The sequence below is a fragment of the Harpia harpyja genome, chromosome 21 (genome assembly GCF_026419915.1).
Source record: "Harpia harpyja isolate bHarHar1 chromosome 21, bHarHar1 primary haplotype, whole genome shotgun sequence".
NCBI lineage: Eukaryota > Metazoa > Chordata > Aves > Accipitriformes > Accipitridae > Harpia > Harpia harpyja.
The window spans coordinates 8,829,621-8,848,935 of NC_068960.1; the positions used below are offsets into that span (position 1 = coordinate 8,829,621).

Consider the following 19,315-nt stretch of genomic DNA (forward strand, 5'->3'; position numbering starts at 1 on the left):
CTGCATTCATTTACTTCACTGACCACTCATCTATCTTTCACCCTTCTCTCTGCTGCTGGGATCTGACAGCTTGAGAAGCTTTCTATGCCAACACTGTATTGGACGCTTCCTCAATACATTGCTGGAGTTTAATTTTCCAGCCATTTCTTTTCTGATTTGTTCAAAGACTGATGACATTGTGCATCCTCTTGTATTTTCATTTATTTCCTCTTACATCTGCTCCCAAGCAACCTCACTTGAACCTATGTTTGACCTTTGATTATAGTTAGCAGTAGAGCAATGAGATGAAAAAACTCATGCTTTAATCTCATTATTCAATTTTCTCTTTTAGACTGAAAGTCTTCCAAGTTGGTCATATTAAAACTTGTGTTTAAAAACTAAACATGACAATCATAATCTTACAGTAATTATCTTCTATCGCATAGCAATTAACCAGTTTGTAAAGCCTGCATGTATTGGGCATGCTGGATTGCTTTGATTCTAGTTAACATTCTGCAGTCACAAGAATTTTAGCCCTCCTACACAACGAGCCTTCTTTGCTGCAACAATTCTGCATCCAGGTTCTACTTTAGAAAGACTATATACTCCTTCCAAGTAGGTCAGACAATGGAGCAAACCCTTCCTGATTTTTCATTGCCTACCAAATAGTGTGCTCTTTTAAACTGAGTAAACTCATGTAAATGCCTACAGGTCCAGAAATTTTGAATTGAGCCTCTTCTTAATTCAATTAAAGTCCATAATACAATGTAATTTTTCATAAATCAAAATCTGAATAACATATACAGCTGTAAAATGAAGTTATACAAAACCCATGTAAAAACTAAATCTGCTTTGAATCTTTCAAATACAGAAAACACTTCCAAGAAGGTGCCCTGTTATTTGCTAAGAACTTTTTGTAGTATCGTTACTGTTCTTACTAACAAAAATGTATGCTATTTGAAAGAAATTCTACAAGATGCTATACATCTTCAGTTTTGACTGTGTTTCAAAGAAATAGTTTCACTAAGGACATTTCAGGCTTATCTAAACTGTCAGTGGTACTGTGCAGAACAGTTAGCATTCAAGGAGTTTTTCTCTTTTATGGAAGCTGACACAGTTAACTATCTGTTTAGCTCATCTGTCCATAAGTACATTGCTTGCCCAAGCATCTGAAAGAGACCAGCCTAGGCAGAATATTAATCTTGTCACTATGTCAAATAAAGTCTGGGGCAATGATCTCAAGATCCATGTTCTAATTTCTGGTCCACATTCAGAACTACTATAATTAGATGTAATTCCTTTCCGATCTGTATCTGCCTGTGCAATCTGTTTTTCAGAGCTAACTCAGGAGAATGTTGCCAGATTTTAGGATAATAAAAAAGCTCTTACATAGTCAGCAGAGAAATTTGTAGCTATGATAGCATCTTTCCAAATGTTAATAAACAGAGAAGAAAACTCAGATCCGAATACAGTGTTGGAGGAAAGAAGAGTCCATTCCCTGCTTTCTGACCCTAGATCTTTGGTTTTTCCTTGGGATGCATTCTGAAGAATAAATAAAGCTTGTCTAGCATATTTTATGGGCATCACAAATACAGATGATATAGCTGAAAGTTAATGTTTCAGATCCTTGACTGCCTCTCACTTAACAAACCGTAGAAAAATTTTTGCTGAAACTCAAAACCAAACCAGAAATCAGTGCTGCAGTTTATCTATACTAGAGTAAAAATGATAGAAATTTGGTTACTTCTTCAGTAATTGAGCTCTTACTTGGAAAATTTCAGGAGGTATATGTCTTACTGCTATTGGCTGGAAATACGGCATCAAGTTTTTATCAAAAGCTTTTAATTCACTGTCATTCAAACCACCTAAAAAAAAAGATAGGAACAAAACTCAGTTAATATTCTTTTTATTAGATTTATTTTTAGGCTAATATAAATTTTAAGCATTTATACAAAATATCTAATAAATTGTTTACTCCAGTGCATTATGGAGAGAATACTGGTTCTTTTTTTGTTTTGTTTCTTTCATTATATTCCAACATTGCAAATCATCTGACCTTAACCACTGCTATGGAATGTACTCTGAGTTACTTTATCTTGGAAAAGAGACAATGATAAAAATCAATAAAATCATAAGCAGTGTTATTAGGGAATGCTTGTTCACAGCCTATTCTGATGCAAGATTAGGGAGCATAAGCGTGCAATGGGAGTTACTTCTTCACCCATTAGGTACTTACAGTGTGGAATTATTGCTGCGGGCATTGGGGATCCTAAAATTTATGAGAGTTCAATGTGCAGTTAAATGATCACAGGGAAAAAAAAATCCACAAACAAAACTGTATGCGACCTCTGGCTCAGGAAGTCTCCGAGGCTGCGAGAGCACTCTGGAGAAGTATCACTCCAGGCTAACCCTGCTCTTTTGCTCTTCCCTGGGCAGCCCATTCTTTCCACTGTTGGAGGCAGGATGCTCAGTCAGCTACAGCACTGTTGTGACCCGATACGGCCACTCTTGTAGCAGCATGGTTCACAAATAGTGAGTGGGTCTGAAATCCTGGTTAGCTTTCATAGAATCATAGAATCATTTCGGTTGGAAAAGACCTTCAAGATCATCAAGTCCAACCATTAACCATGCCCCCTAAACCATGCCCTGGAGTACCCTGTCCACTCGCTTTTTGAATACCTAATATACTAATATACCTAATAAAATACTTTGCCCTCCTTGCTTTACCCTTTCCAACTTACAGGACCCAAATGACTTCAGGCTGTGCTCCCCAAGGTCAGTTTGAGCAGATTCAGAGAACCTTATGGAGAACATCATGACTTTTCCTTAGGGCTAATGAAATTGCTGGATGTCCATCCCTGCAGGTGACTCCTCTCTGGAAGGAATGTCTTTTGCCAGTCTAGAAAAATGCACTGCTACGCGAACCTGTCTCTTAATGCTTAATATCAATGCTTCAGAACCATCACCATCTGGAGTCTGAATTCTGTTACCTGCTATAGTACCAATTTCCTGTAAAATAGAGCCGTTCCAGCTGGCAGCAGTACCAAACACAGATTCTGTCACCTTCTTAAACTGCCTCAGAACAGGGGTGCTACAAAACAACAGGCCAATTCTTGCAACAGCAGCACTGCAAAAGGCAACAAGGTTAACGTTACATGCTCCAATTACATGCAATACTAAATATGCCTGGAATATACTTAGTCTGCTGTAAGAAGACTGTAAACCCATTTTCAATTTAAAATATATGTACACAAATTGCATACAAATGTTTAATGCTTTGAGCAAAAACCTGGGTTTCTCAATATAATACTTAAATGGCGGGATATAAACGGCAGAGGAAAACTAAAATAGAATATATTTTAAACAATTAGTGTACGCCCTCCGTAACAGTTACTGCCTTTCTAAAAGCATTTAAAATGTAAAAAAGTGTCCTTTAGGCTCTGGAAATCTTGAAGGAAAACAAATCACACAATAAATTTTATCAATAGAGATACCAATAAATATTTCATTAAGTATTAAAAATGCAGTACCTGAACTCAGCAGTCCTTATGGACATGATTTCTGTGGAGTTCAAAGCACAGAGAATAGCTCCTAATCCAACTAAATCAAAGCTTTTTAGTGTACCGATCATCTGGCCAGAGTCTTCTAGAAAACCTTGCAAAATAGATCTTGCCTACAAAAGCAGTAAGATATTATGCATGAACAGAGTAAATATAATTGAAGATAGAAGCTCAAAATCCTACCAGAAGCTATGGACCATATACAATCCTGAGCCTCCCCAGTGTAATTAATTGGAGTTTTGCCATGGCCTTCAGGAGGAGCACTGTCACCAGCTATATGTGACACAAAAACGGCACTGTTGCACAATCACTTCCCAACTGCAAGTGATTTGAAAGCACTCTGTACCTCTTCTGCCAGGTCACAAGGAAACACTTCAGACGAAACAGGCATTGAATCGCCTAGCAGAACTGCCCAATTCAATTAAATTGCTAGAAGAAAATGTAAATTACTCAAGGAGATCAATATGAAATTTTTAGTTTTTGTAATACTCAGGTTGTTTGTCTTATTTAAGCTTCATACATAGGTGGTGACCTGTGTTTAGGATTAATTTTCAGATATGAATGAGATATTGGTATCAAAATGCCTTTGCAAGCCTATGTCATTTAGGATGGTGCTCATCCTAAACTAACCATTTAAAAACTTTGTGTCTAGCTTAAGCCTGTCACCAACGTATCCTCCAAAGCCAGTGAAAGAAACAAGCATCTTCCAAGATTTCCTATCTATCCACAATGCTGAGCCTCAAATGACTAGCTTAAACTAGCTGCCTAACTTTAAGACAACTGAAGTTAGGCAGGATGAATCTCTTTTAACTAGCTGTTCTTACTGACAGCAGGAAACCTCAAAAGCCAACTAGTATTGTATAAAATCCTCCCAAGTGGTTCCTTCTGATGGTGCTCTTCAGAACAAGAATCTATTAAACAGATCTGTGATATTCTGCCAAAGCTGGCTGCCACCATGCCAGCATCTGTGCAACCGAGGAGCCCTGATGGTATGGGTCACAGAGTCAGAAATATGCTGCCAATTGCATATACAAATAAAAGCTTTTAACTCTTATTATGAAAGTTGCATTGACATAACTAGAAGTTATTCAAGGAAAGGAAGATGAGCATATTTGCTAATAACTTAGGCTTCTAGGGAAATGGATGCTAGGGTTGGGGGGCACACTACCTCTTCAGTGATTACTCTTAAGTTAGGAAGGGCTACTATCTCCCAGCAGTAGTGTCTGTTCTGGGGCCAGTGTGAGAGGAGCTGCTGACCTCTTTCTACTACTTAGTGGGCAAGTGCTAAAGAATACGCTGTCACCACCACAGTTAACAGTGATTGATGTCCTCTTGGCCATCTCATCAGGGAAGCCAGCAGCCAGGCAGACATCAGTGCTGACCTACCTGCCCACTTTATTGGGGTCACAGCCACAGGAAAGCAGCAGGGAGTAGTGTGGATTGCTCTATCTGTTTCCTAGGCAATTCCAGGTCTTCAGTCCCAAAGGGCGTGAATCCAGAGCCTTTCACCAGGAGTACGTTCAATAACATACTTACCTGGGTAAGAGTCCATTCTGTTTGCTGACTAAGTACAGAAACGGTGTCGATCGAATGCAAATCCAGCTCTTTGATTTCATGTTCAGTGAGTGCCAGAGCAATGCGGCCCAGGGAAACAATATGATAGCTCTTCCAGTCTGGCAGTGATCCCCAAACCTTTAGAAGAGATTCATTAATGTCTGTTAGATCATTATCAATCTTCCCCTATATACACCGTTCTCAAACCCCTTGGTTTCAAAAGTCCCAATACCCAAAGTATGCCTTTTTGCACACAAAAGGCAGAGCTTAGGTATTGTGAAGGTTTTCCAGGTTCTACACTAATAATGGTTAGTTTATCTAAAAATGCTGCAATTTATACAGCTTGAGCTTGTTGATAAGTCAGCACAGGGACTGCTGCAATTTTTGCTGTAGGAGCAAGTACCACTAAAAGCAATAAAAATGCAAGTCTGTGCTGAGATCCAAACTGTTACACCGCTACTGTGAAAGCAGCACCTGGACTACCCAGGCTTCTACACCAGCTGCAATCGCTCTGGTGGAGTGACTTTAAATTGCTTTTGTGACCAGCCATTGTGCTCATTCATCAACAAGGAAAGCAGAAATCAAAGTAGAGAATTGGGCAATAGAGACAAATAGCCAATTCCTAAAGTTCTGATTTCTAGTTTGTGTGCAAACAATATTAAAAAAAAAACTATTTAAATGTGTTTGTATAGATACAGTTAAATCTGCAAAGCTCTGTAAAAACAAAGAAATAAGCAGGGGCTCTTCTAAACCAGTACCAATGTATTTGAACTGACAAGTTCCACTGCTTTTAACTTTATCTGCGATATAGTTACAGTGATTCAAAAGCTGTCACAGATCAGCCCTAAGAAAATTTTGATTTCAGGAAAAGGTCTGCCTGAATGAAGAATAATGAAAGTCCATCAAGACCTGAGTTTGCAGAGGCTAGAACTGTCAACTACATTTAGTTGGAAATGATAGAAGACAGTAAGTAGTCAGTGGTCAGTATCTCTCAGGATGTGGCCAACTGTCTTTACAGAAAAAAGACACTGGGTTTTGACTGGAGGAAGTGACTTGAACAAGACAGGCATACATTAAAAAAAAAAGCTCCCTTTAGAGGTCTCATGTATGTCAGCAACTTTGTTTTATGTCAGTCAATACATGACAGTTTTCTAGTACATGATTGTGCTGCTAACTCCACACAGAAAAATAAAATAAAACTAAAAGCCCAGTCCTGGGCAAGTTGATCATTCATGCTTTCTGATTCATAAAAATATTTATTCCATTTTCAGGATAGCTACAATTTAACTTTTGTTCAAAAAATTAGAAAGGTCAAAGCTAGTAAGGACTTGCTGAAGGCATATCTCCACAGTTGCCTACTAAATAGTGTTTGCACCTTCAAATACATATGAAGCTGTACAAACTGCATAAAATAAAGAAAAAGAGACAGATCTCTGGGATAAGATACTCCTTATACAGAGCTGCAGACTCTCTGCTGTTCATACCAACGTGCCTATCCAACACAGAGCAGCCTCAGGACTGCTGAGGTGCTTTTCTCAACTATGACCCTTGGGTTCGGGATTTGTTTAAGAGATGCTTTGCTGGACCTGTACCTCCTGACTGAGTTTCCACCAGATCTTTCATGCCAGTTTTACGATGTCATAAAGAAACAGAAAAAGGGTCTAAGCCTGGGAAATTTCAATCTTTTCCAAAGAAAATAAGATAGTAAAAAGCATTAGTCCAATTTTAAAGCTCTTAATTCTCTAGCTTAAGAGATACATGAAACACATGCAGTTAAAAATGTTGTGTGTCTATTTCCTGATCTAGGTCATAAACTACAGAATTTGAAGTACTTCATAAATATTATTATCTGACAGTGCTGGATGAAATCTCAGACATGACGATATAAATAACAACACATGAAACTGAAACACTCCCTTGTCCTCATTCACCTAGAGACTACAGATCCATGCATCTGTTACTATTGCAGAGCCTGGAGACCTTCCACTTGCAAGTGAGCTAAGCTTCTTACTTTCATTAAGACGCAATCTGATAACTAGGCTTTTTGAATTAGTTTGGGACAATGAGTAGTACACAGTTTCTTTTAGGGGAAATCAATCAATTTAGGAGAAATTAAAGCTGGCTTAATCAAACACTTAATCAAAGATGCCCTTTAGTTAATAACATAACAGCATCTTATGCACATAATTTCCAAGAGCTTTGCCTGTACTGTCTGATTTCTCATGCTTCACGTTCAGTGTAACACTATGTTGCATTTTGCAAATTAATATATAGGAAGTCTGTCTTTGTCTAGCAGCAATCTGTCTTACAAACACTCACACAGACAGAATATACTTTCATTCAGTGCACTACAGATCTGTACATCTTTGAACTGAATATAGCTAGGATATGAGTGTATTAACCTTGTTGGCAGTTTCTGTATAACAGATACCACTCTGTAAGTATACCATTATGTTGCACTGCTGTAAAATATTTTAGTTCCCACTATCTCAGATGAGCACTGTTTTTATTTTCTTCTAGGATTATTTTTTTTTTTTCCCTTTTCCTACCCACATGTGTCCGTGCTGACAGAGGGAAGCTGTCTTGGGAAGAATGCATTTCATGCGGTGGGATGTTGTCCTACTGCAATAAGGCAGCAGAGACAGAATTGCAGTCACCATCTGCTTTCAGAAATCTCGTTAGTGCCACTTCTCGTCAAGCACCTGCAGTTCAGGAGTTTTAAAAGCTGAGCTTCACTGCTAAAAATTGCACTGTTGGCCTTACCTACCCAAAAGTCACGGTCAGCTCTGCTATTTTGGCTGCAGCTGCTGGTTTAAGGAGATGCTGCCCAGGTCCACTTTGTCCCCTGCTCCTCTCTCCAAGCATCTGCACTTGTACTACTTGCAGCCAACCGCACTTATAGATGCTTCCTAACCTCATTCTGTCAGAATGATCTGATGGAGCCTAAAAAGGACTTTTAAAACATTGGATCATTTTGACAGAACGGGATTACAGAGTAGCTAGCCATGCAGAGATGGAAGCAGAGAGCGGATAACCTCCAGCAGATGCTGGTGACAGGAAGCTGAAGATAGGCTGGGGGTGGTAACCTCTTCACCTCTGGGTTTTCTGCAACCAAATCAACTTGTCCTACTGCACCCTAAGGCTTTTCCTTGCTGAAACAAAAGTATGTTTGGGACATGACCTGTTCCCTGGCAGTGCAGGCAACCACAAAGCAGCAAGAGGAGGTGACCCCCAGGGAGGAGTGCAATGCCAACAACAGGGATGGACCAAGGTCACAGATGGGCTGAGCCCAGGGCAGAGACTGCTCCGAGAAGCTCAAGAGGAGCTGCATTGCCGCACTCTGAAAGAAAGGTGCCAGCGGTGCTGCAGGTGTGATGAGAAGAGCTGAGACTACAGCCCTGTTCCTCTCCATGAATCTACAGCCTGGCAAAGATAGCGGTCTTCTCGTGCTGTGTTTCTGTAACTTCTTAAACTCACCAGTAATACTCTAAGTGAAGACAGACTAAATGCATGTGGTCTTTTTTCCTCCCTAAAATTTCCCACTGATGGGTTTGTCCCTGTCTGTGACAAGAAGGTGGGAGAATGAGCTTTATTCAGCTAATAACAGTCTCTTTCAGTCAGTCTGATTTTACACCACTGTAAACTATATTTAACATTGATGTAGACAGTTTAACAGTCTGAGCTTAATTCTCAGCAGGCCAATCAACAGCCTATAGTACTGCTTGCTGATTTTTCATTTATGAAAGAAAAGTGAGAAGCAAGCAACTGAAAAGCAATTCAAAAGCAAAAGCACTGAAGTTTTTCAGATGGCTGTTGACTCTAAAGCAAGGGCAATAGTCTTATATCACCATCTCACATTATTTTTCCAATAAATAATAGATATTCTTGCAGCAGTAGTGACATTGCCATAGCACAGTTATTTTAGAACTGCATAGTTCAATAACAGCAAATCAAATTATGGATTTAATTTTCCTTCACAGACAGGAGAGTTACCTGCTTGGCTTTTTCTTTCAAGGCAATAAGCTGGGAGCTGTTAAAACCTGAGACACTCCCAAGAAGTTCCACATTTTTGTCAAAAGTCCCTGCGTCCATGCATTTCAGTTCCTGAACTGACCAAAAGACATTTGCTTCTGCTAATTTAATAATTTCATCTGAAGAAGGAGCTCTGGTTCCCAGACAATCTGGAAAAAAAGTCAAATAGCAAGATTTTTCTTCAAGGAGACTGAAAAAAAGAAATCACAGCAATATAAAGATTTAAGAGGGTGGCAGACTATTAATTAGCTGCAGCTGATGTGATATTGATAAATGAATTATCTTGCAATGAAATAATTTCTTTAAATATTTACATTGTTAACATCCTGGATATAAAACTAGAATTTTCCTAACTTGCAAGAAATGTTATATTCTTTCTCCTCCAAAGGCAGCGCATGCTGGAAAAGAAAATAGGAGCAGACATGTATTTTGGAACAGTTACAATATAGGATGCCACAACAAAACTAAAATCTGGATGTGTGCAGTAAGAGTAACCAATATCTTGCAAGTTTTTTTCAAGTCGAATTCCCTAAAGGCATAAAAACCCAGGCAAGGGCTTATTCTGAGGTAAAACCACCATTTGCTGGGAGCCTTGCTTGAGGAAGAATGAAATGCAAATCTTCAGGATGACCTCCGTTGAAGTCTCCATATAGCTATATCATTGTTCACAAAAAAATGTGGCAGCTGAATAAACTTCTCCACGTTCAAATAGCACATATGTGAATCCAGCTCAACAGGAAAATAACAGACATGAGAGGTCCTTTTACTCTGATACCCTGACAAAGATGTATGTCTTGTAAGACTTGCCTGACATTTAAACAAGATGCAGACAGATGCTGGATGTGTCAGAGAAGCACGGTGCTTGTTCTTTACGTCAAGCATGTTGTTAAAATGTCAGGCTCTAGAGAGGACTGTTTCACTTAGAACTGTTTGGACAGACAAACTCCATTTAAAAATCTTATTTACGGTCAGGTTCTGACCCTATGCATGATCAAACAAGACAGTTTCCATTGTGTGTTTTAACAAATCCTGGTCTTTGTTGGCATAATCTACATCTAATATTGATGGAAAGCAGAAATTAGAATCCTAATGTGGTTGCTTACTCCTCTCTCTCCTGTCACTAATTTAGGAAAACCTTATTAAATAATTATCTAAACCAAATAATCCCTACATGTCTTCAGATACGGTCATTACCAGTAAAAAGCAAGAATTTCACAGATGCTGTGCCTGAGCTAAGCTCCCCCAGATAAATAAATTAAAGCGAGGATGTACAAAGTAGATTTGTACTTTGAAAGGAGGCAGAGGAGGGATTTATTTGCATCAAAGGAAGCTGCAGTAGTGGGTAGAACACTGAAAAGATTGAATCTGTTGAGCAAACGAAAATGTTGTTCAGCTTCCACTGTACCAGCTGATGTTCTGCTCTCCCTTTTCACCGCCCTCTTGTGAAGCTGCATTGTTTCACTTTCCCCTGCTGCAAAAGGCCAGCTTTTATCATGTAAATGCGACGCATCCAGACACAATGCAGTCCACTTCCCCAAGTCATGAAAACCTAATATTTTGTGTTCTTGGAAAAAACATTGATTTTATTATTTGTAACACACCAGATACACTGGCGTGATTACAGAGGGAAATACTAATTAGACTCCTGGCTTTGCTTCCTATATCTGATGCTACTTCACTCTTCCTTTTGCTATATAATCACATTTAGTTTGATGAAGAACAGATTATACATATAATATATTATAACATCTCAGTGCTTGAGGCAAGCAACTTGAATTATTTTTCCCACACTGCCACTGCTTTCTGGTAGCATCTTGGACATACGATTCCTGAGTTTTGCCTCATATGTTCCGTCTTGCCTTAAGCACCACCTTTGTTTTTATCTTGATGTTGACATAGATGTAAGAACTCTGTTACTGGTAATTCTTACTGTTTTTAATATTAGCTCACAACTGGGCTGTGGGAAATGTAAAATAGCAGGTTGGTAGCATGAAGAGCATCAGTGTTATTCTAGAGCCATTTTCATAATACCCAATTTTCTGGTGATTTACAAATCAGTTATAAAACTTCATTCCTTATTGAAACCACTGTGTGAGTTGCGTGGAGTTGGTAAGATCATCTTTGGTAACAGAACTTCAATACCACACTTGGACTTCAGAAGTATTTCTTAGACTAGCATAAACAATCCTTCAATTTTTCATCTCCCAGACTCCCCTGCAGCTGAGCTCATGCACCCCAAGTGAAGAATGAAGAGCCTCCATAGCCTTGGAACCAAGTTATCCTTTGACAAAGATCCTTAGCTTCACTGGCAGGTCTATATTGCTCTTGCAATGCAGGTGAGTCAGCTCTGCAACTGCACAGGACATGAGTTAGTCTGATTAGAGAAGCCTTTGGGATTCACGCTGTGATCCAGAGGCCTAAAAAAGCACACGTAAGGACACAAGCATACTGAAATACCTGATGCTGAACCTTTAGTCCTGTGGCCCATGTCTAAAGAAATACGATTTATGATCTGAGGGCTTGCTTGCTCGAGGAAGAGTGAATTTCATGCATACAGACGGACTAATACTCTGCTATTTACCTAGCTCGATTCTGCTTTTTTAGAGCATGATAATTGTGTAATGACTCCTCTGATCAACAGAGGTCATGTTTTTTTTCAGGCTATGCAAAAATACAACTCTGTAGAACACCCTCTGTCTCTCTCTGTATATGAATACAGCATTATCATGAGATTCATTCCCAGAGACACACAGTCATCATTCAGAGTTGCTGTTATACAAGCAGATGGGTTTCCACGGTGGCTCAGGGCTTGCTGAAAGCTTGGACCTGTATCCTGTTAGGCAGAGAACCAATTGGGAGATTTTCAAAAACATAAAGGCAGACAGTACCAAACTCCTTGAAATTGTTGGGGTCTAAATTCCCATTAGTGCTCTTCAAAAGCCTCCCCCACAGCTGGGTTGTTCTCCATGGCACATGATGGCATAGCTTAAAAATTCTGCCTACAGTTATTGTAATAATAGAATATAGTCAAAGTATGTGCCTCATACAGAGAAAATGATCCATTTGTCACCAGAGATTCTAACAGATTAGTTTGGTTGCTAATTAAAATACCTTTTAGATTATAACAAACTTTGTCCATTTCAACAGACAAAACACAGTGCTACTAATGTCAGATTTAAGAACAGCCAAGGCAACATATGCTCATGTCTGGCAAAGGATTAACTACGTGCAATCTTTTGGCACAACAGTAGCTTGTCACCTTCGCAGGTTTTTAATTCAAGGATTTTCACTTAGATTACAAAGGAAAGTAAAAATAAACAAAACCCCCTAATTCAAATCATTCATCTTTTTTCCTTCGTGCACTCAGGAACATTCCAGGAGATTCTTAACCATGCAATCCTGGAATGAAATTAAGTGTTTCAGCAATTGGTCAATGCATCAGACAACTATGAGCAACAAAACTAAGACTCTCACTCTTTTTGCTAGAAGTCTGAATGTCTTTAAGTTACTCGATGCTTTACTTTTTAATGTCCAGCTTCTCAGAATGCATTTGACACAAGGTGAAACAAAGAGCCTGTTTGAACTGCACCATCACAGCCCCAAATGGCACCATTGTAAATCTGGCACTTAAATCTGGCACTTTGCACAGATACAAAGTGAGATACTGACCAGGTCTGGTGAGAGATGATTCGATAGTGGCAGTGGCATTGGAGATAGATTCAAATACAGTTGATAGAAGCTCTTCAGCTGAAGAAATTGGTGCAATTGTCTTTGCTATTTGTAAAATGGTATCTGGGAACTTCAAAAGGAAAGAAAGAATAAATAAGACTTCTTTCTCCCTTTTAAAACAAATCAATTTGCAGAGAAAGACTTGTGCAGACCTCAGCAAAGTAGAGATTAGTAACAGCTCAGCCTCCTTCCTATTTGTGCAGATGTTTCAGAAGAGGAGAATAAATTGGCTGCTACTGAAAGGTCAACAGCATATGTTTGAGGGGGGAAAAAAAAATTAGAAACAAAGCACATTCTAAGTGATTCTCCCTCTTGTATGCCCTCTCAGCTTCTGGCAACACCTGAGCACTACCTGATTGGGGTCTGTGTCCAGACCCTCCTGCACCAATGAGTTCCACCATTTTAGTATGCGCAGTATGGAAAGTACTTTACTTTGTTTGTCTTAAATTTGCCAGATAAGTGTAAGAATTGAGGATAGGGACCCAAATGTATTATGAGAAATAACTTTAATCTGTTCACCTCCCTCCTCGAGCCTGATGGACACCTTTCAGCTGAAGAGTCCTATTCTATTTGGTCAATTGTAAGCATTACCTCCTGAGGAAAAGCTGCTGACTCTGCTCACATATTTCTGATGAAGAATGAATTCCTCATTCCAGTATAGTTTACTCTTACACATAAAAATTGTAAGATTATAAGAATTAAAGAGGGCAAAGAAACTACAAAGTGCAATGCTGAGGCTATCGATTACTGTTATGCGTGCTACACTGGCCCTAGGGCGAAGGGCCACGAGTAAATGCTAGTTTGATCAGTATGATCCATCATTAACAGGATAGGAAACAAAACTTCTATGGTTGGAAGGCAGGGGCATGGAGGAAACAACACTGCAAGGTGTAAAGTACTAAAAATGTTTGAGTCTGCATCACTACAAATGCACCTTTTTTTTTCTACATGACAATGTACAATTATCATCGTATACGTGCAAATAATTGTTTATACTACCATTACTTTCAAGAAGAACTCTCAGAAATTTTGATGGAGTCAAGAATGTGTGAAACATTAACACATGGTTCCTTGACAAGAGAATTATTTACCTAGTTTAGCATTCAGGTTACATAATTTAGACTGCATTATGACATTCACAAATCCAAATCCTAACATTATCTTTTACAAATTTAAAAATTTTAATAAAAACATACCTTTTCAGCAAGGATGTTTAATTCCCCTTTTGACAGCAGAGCTATGAATGGTCCAATATCTAATGTTGTTTCAGCTGTCCAGTTGTTCGGGGAGCTGAAGAAATATTTTTGAAAATTATATTAATGAAGAATGTTTGCAATCAAATTTATACTAAAACTTCAGAGTTTTTCTTATACTGCATCATATAGGAAACACAGACACTTCTATGCCAACGTGATGATTCATGCTTATTGACATCAGATTGCATTTTCTGATCTCTCTGTGATATACAGGGCATTAGTGGAGTTCTCAATATATTCAGAGAAAGCCTTCAAATATTGTGGTAATGGAGCTCTCTCCCTCAATAGTCATAGTATTCTTAGCATTACAGTGTTCAAGCAAGGAGAAATAATTTTTTTTAAAGAAAATTTACCATTTTCTATCAGGTTCATACTGCAATAATAGTCTGCAAAATGGTATCAAAAGAGAAGTAGAAACCTCATAACTCAAACTGAAACCATCCTTTTTCCAAGAATCTTATCCTAAGGAGCAGTGTGGCTAATACTTGAAGCAAGCAATACTTGCCAGTACTTGCTTATAAATCAAAAAACCCCTCCTCTATTCCAATATTTAATTATTTGCCGGTGTAAAGGGGCTGTTTTTTATTGGTGTTGGGCAACTGTAACTTTCCCTGATGTCAGCAGGAGCCGTGGGTCCTCAACATTTCTGAAAAACAGGTCTATGCACACTTAGGAGAAGTGGACAGTTTTCCCCCTCATTCTGAAAAGATCGAGTTCACTAAACAACTCGGGAAAGTAATTCAGTGTGGCACCAGTCTGCTACTAATGCTGCCTTTTTAAAACTAAGGGACAGAAACACAAAACATAGGTGATGGAACAGATTTAAATCCATACCTTATTAGCTCTGGTATTTTTACAGTCTGCTATTTCATTCATCTGCAATATCAAGAGTTACGGAAGGCAGATCTAACACCTTGGAAAGCCACATCTAATGACACCTATGCCATTTCTGTATGAGAGATCAATTGTATGACAGGTACCACATGTCTTGAAATAACATACTAAATTATTTGTAGGAATTTCAGGTCTTAAAAATTAAGTTCAGGTTCAGTTCTGAGTGCTGCTTGGTGCTTCAAAATATATGTAGCTTAGCACTGTGCAGGTTTGACCTATTTGTTTGATACAAATCTGACAAATGTTAGCCAACCCAGTCGGTGGTTGACTTAAGATAGCACTTGGTAAGTAATTTTCATCCTGAAAGAGCCTGAAGAAGATGGTAGTAATAAATCTGTTACTAGTGCATGTTCTTACAGAAAACTTTATTTGCTTTGTTGCTCCATTATGAGGATGTTTGACTAGACAAATATTTTCAAAATAAAATAAAATATTATTTAGGACAGTGTGTCATGATTCAATAAAATGGATCTGTATCAAGATCAATGCAGGGATGGGATCTGGTGGAAAATATAGCTATTCCATTACCAGAAAAATGCTGACTAGGAGGAAGCTGAATGAGCAACTAAAATGATTAGGTGGATCAAGTGACAGACTTCGGGGCTGAAAGGATGGTTAGAAACTATGCATTCAGTCTCCCTTTTGAAATGCAAGATACTTCTAAGAGACAATGCAAGAGAGAAACAGTATATTCAAGCCAGATAGAGGACAACTTTGTTTTCTGCGTGACTGATACAGCAGTGTGGTTCCAATCAGCCTCCTAATCTGAGTCATTAATGACATCTAACACGCTGTCCGCTTTGTTGCTTCAGTTGGTTGAACTTTATATCCCTCTGCTTCTTCTCTAGCTCTCTCCCATTGCCACAGGTGCTTGCAGTCTTTTTTATTTTTCTTCTCACACCAGCACACTGAGTATCCCACTTCCATTTTCCCATTCTTCGCATTCCTGCGCCATTCTTTGCCTGTAATACCCTTTCTCTTGCCATGCCAGAGAGTCTGTTTGCCTTCCCCTCCTCAAACGTTACACTTTCCTTTTCCTCTGGGACTTAAGTCATACAGGGTGTCCCTGGGGTTGTATTTTGTTCCGCAGTTATCATGTTACACACAAGAACAGAAATATCATTCTAGTGGACAGAGACCCCAGGCTTGGCCAGTGACAGAAGTTGCTTTGTGTTGTTTTCATTGCAGTTCTATCCAGGCAAAGCAAACGGTTGGCATTTGCATGGCTTAACCATCAGCGTAAGCAAGGTGGTATATCTAATACCTTACCCATACAGTTCAAGGAGTTTGTATGTAATTTCAGTCTTCTGCTTGTGGCTGAGCTGTTGGCAGAGTTTGAATTGATGAAGGGCTGTTGCCGTTGCCTTCAGGGACATTCTGCCACGTAGAAAGGCTGGAGGTAAGTGGCAGATTAGATTTCCAAGTAGGTCAACATCATATTCATCAGCAACAGAGCCGTTCTAAAACAAGAAGCATTTACCTCGTTGGCAGAGCTAATCTTGGGTCTTGCCCTGTATCACTCAACTGCATCACAACACATTTAAGCTCTGTGACCCTTTAAGGAACAAAGACACAACAGTTTGCACTGGCAACTTAATCTACCATTTCTGCTGAGACTGCTTTTTACTTTCTGCTTTTACCAATGCAACTGGTGACATTTCATAAGCACTCGTCAGAGCTTTCAGTGTATTCTGTAGTCCATATTGAAGCACGCATAAAAAATAATTAAAACTATATCTTCTGCCACAATCTCTATATCCAGGTGACCATCCAACACCTGCAGAGGTGGTGCAGTTCTGCCTGACAGCAGAGACCTCACAAGCTCTTGCTGTCAGAAGGCTCAGCTCTCAGGGGTTTCTAAAGCAGCTGCCAAAACTCTAGGGACTATACGGCTGGTTAGTATGTACAAGGACATGAATATTCACAGCTACATCAAAGAACTAGTTTCCCCTAAAAACTGGTGACAGCTGTGGCTCCTTGACAGCAGAAGTCACAAAATCCTCGTAGTACCACCACCTCTCCCACGGAGCTTCCTGTGCCATGCTCAGCTCTACAGGACTAGCACCGCTTGGAGCAAGGGGGAACAGCTCCAGGTGCAAATGGGTCAGCTCCAGACTGTCCCGGCCAGTTCACTGCAGTCAGCAATGACATTTCCTGAGAACACTTTGTAATATGCATGGAGTCAAGGGAAATTGTTAAGGAAGATATAAAAAGGTTTCCTTAGGCAGGGAACAATAAAATCGAAACAGTAAATGAAAAAACCTGAAAGAAAACAGGTGGGTAAGTCAAGAACTTATGTAGATGGTGACTGACATTACTGTATGAAATGCAGTACAGTAATATGTGCAAACAGAACCAAAGAATGGCTGAGTTTGGAAGGCATGTCTGGAGGTCGCCCAGTCCACTCCTGCTGCTCAAAGCAGGTCAGCCATAGCAGGTTGCTCGGGGCCTTGGCACTAAGAGCTTCTCTGAGCTAGGTAATAGTCTAAGCTGCTCTTGCTTGTGATGATGAAGAAACTAGCATGCTGTGTTATTGCCTTTTGGGCTCTCAGAGTCCACCAGCTATGGTTTCACCGCACAAACACAGAGCAGCAGAGCCTGTGTCTCAGGTTGCTGTCTGTATGCAGGAGACCATGAGCATGGGCACACAGACTGGAGAGTACAAGTAGGCAGGATAACTTTGTGAGGCACCACATGATGATAAAGAGAGAGAAAACTAACCAACCACTCTCACTTAGTTTGGAATTGTCAGTGGCTAGTTACAGATTACTTTTTTTACAGCTCCCCCTCCACGGCTGACCCCTCCTAGCCATACCTACCAAACACTCCTGTACTTTTTGCAGGACAGCATTCTTTTTGTGAAGGCTTGGATTCAAAAGGTCCAGCTCAGTCTTCCCCAGACTTTCAATGAAAGGGACACATAAAGGGCCTGAAACATACTCCAGATAGTCAGTCCTGCAGAAAGAATTCAAGCAGTCTCAGAATGTAAACCTGACCTTCATACACCCATAACCACACCCATAAAATCTGTGATGACGGAATAATTTAGAGACAAGTCTGGACTTGAAAAATTATAAACTGGCCAGGCCAGAAAAGCTGCAATTAATCTACACCTTACTTTTTAACTTACATCTTCTTCCAGTTCATCAGCACATGAACCTCATTTCAATACATGGCTAAGGGTTATAAATAGCTGCAAGTGGATGAAGTGCTCTGAGATGCCTTAACACCATATGAAACAAGACTGTCTACAGTTCAGAAACTTTTCCCCTTTCTCCTTTTTATTAGGAATAATTCTCTGATGAATGAAGATGTGTGGGTGGGTTAAGGACAAGGAGTAGTTTTAGAGTAGGCTTCCTTTGTACCAAAGTCCAAGAAGGCCTGCAAATTAAACAAAATTATGCTCTTCTCCACCCAGAGTGGCAGGCAGCCTTTTTAAATAAAGCCATATCCCAAAGCTGTGCAAGGCCAGCCTTACCAGGCTTTGTAGGCAAAAGCACCAGTGACTTCTGATGGCCCTGAACAAGCAAGATGCAACTGTTGGCCAAATAACTTGGTGCTGCAGTTTGTAGAAAGCCTTGTATTAAAGTCTTTCTATTATTATTTTATTGCTTTTAAATAGAGTAATGCCTTTTCAAAAAGGATCCTTTTCTTACTTTTTTTCAATTTAAAATATTCCGGGAAAAGAATAGTTCTCATTCCCTTTTATTCCTTTAAGCATGTAGGAAGAAAGAAATAAAGAAAAAGGGGAATTAACAAGTTGTACGATTCAAAAGTTCCCATCAAGATACAATTTTTTTTTTCTAAGGAAAAAAGCTGTTCCTGAATACTACTTTGCTATTTACATAATGCGAAGTTTTGCTAACTTACAAAAATGTCTTTAAACACACTGAAATGTTTTTAACCATACAGAGCAATATGCTTGGGCAGTACCCAACAGCTTTGTCTTACATATCCACTCTCAGAAAAAAACCCTAAACAAATAAGCAAACCAAGTCTCACAACCTAGGGGGAAAAAAAAAAACACCAAGGAAAAAAAAAAACCAAACCCAAAGAAAAAAAAGTCCAGCATAAACTACATTTAAGTTAGTTTTGTGATTCTAAACAATTATGTTTAAGAAAGCCCAACAAATTAATCCCTTTATTTTAGCAGACATCAGCAACAGTACAAGCAGCAATATTACAAGCTTCTTCACTGCTGCCACACCACTGCACTGTGATTTAGTCTGTGCCCAGAGCACTTTGAGGGGGAGTGATTTCAAGAATGCAAAGGAATCCACAGTTGTGACAAAAATGGGCTCTACTAAAAGA

General features: G+C 39.3%; 1 protein-coding gene across 1 annotated transcript in view; it reads right to left on the bottom strand.

Annotated features, from left to right (window-relative positions):
• The window catches only part of OTOA (otoancorin), a 41,006-nt gene that overhangs the window by 3,114 nt on the left and 18,577 nt on the right, over positions 1–19,315 (bottom strand). Inside the window, exons 19-27 of the mRNA XM_052773121.1 lie at positions 17,824–17,959; positions 16,274–16,464; positions 14,051–14,144; positions 12,795–12,924; positions 9,087–9,274; positions 5,076–5,231; positions 3,510–3,652; positions 2,970–3,106; positions 1,747–1,844 (exon numbers count right to left, since the gene is read on the bottom strand). Coding sequence (XP_052629081.1) covers positions 1,747–1,844; positions 2,970–3,106; positions 3,510–3,652; positions 5,076–5,231; positions 9,087–9,274; positions 12,795–12,924; positions 14,051–14,144; positions 16,274–16,464; positions 17,824–17,959 — 1,273 coding nt within the window. The remainder of the gene's footprint in view (positions 1–1,746; positions 1,845–2,969; positions 3,107–3,509; positions 3,653–5,075; positions 5,232–9,086; positions 9,275–12,794; positions 12,925–14,050; positions 14,145–16,273; positions 16,465–17,823; positions 17,960–19,315) is intronic.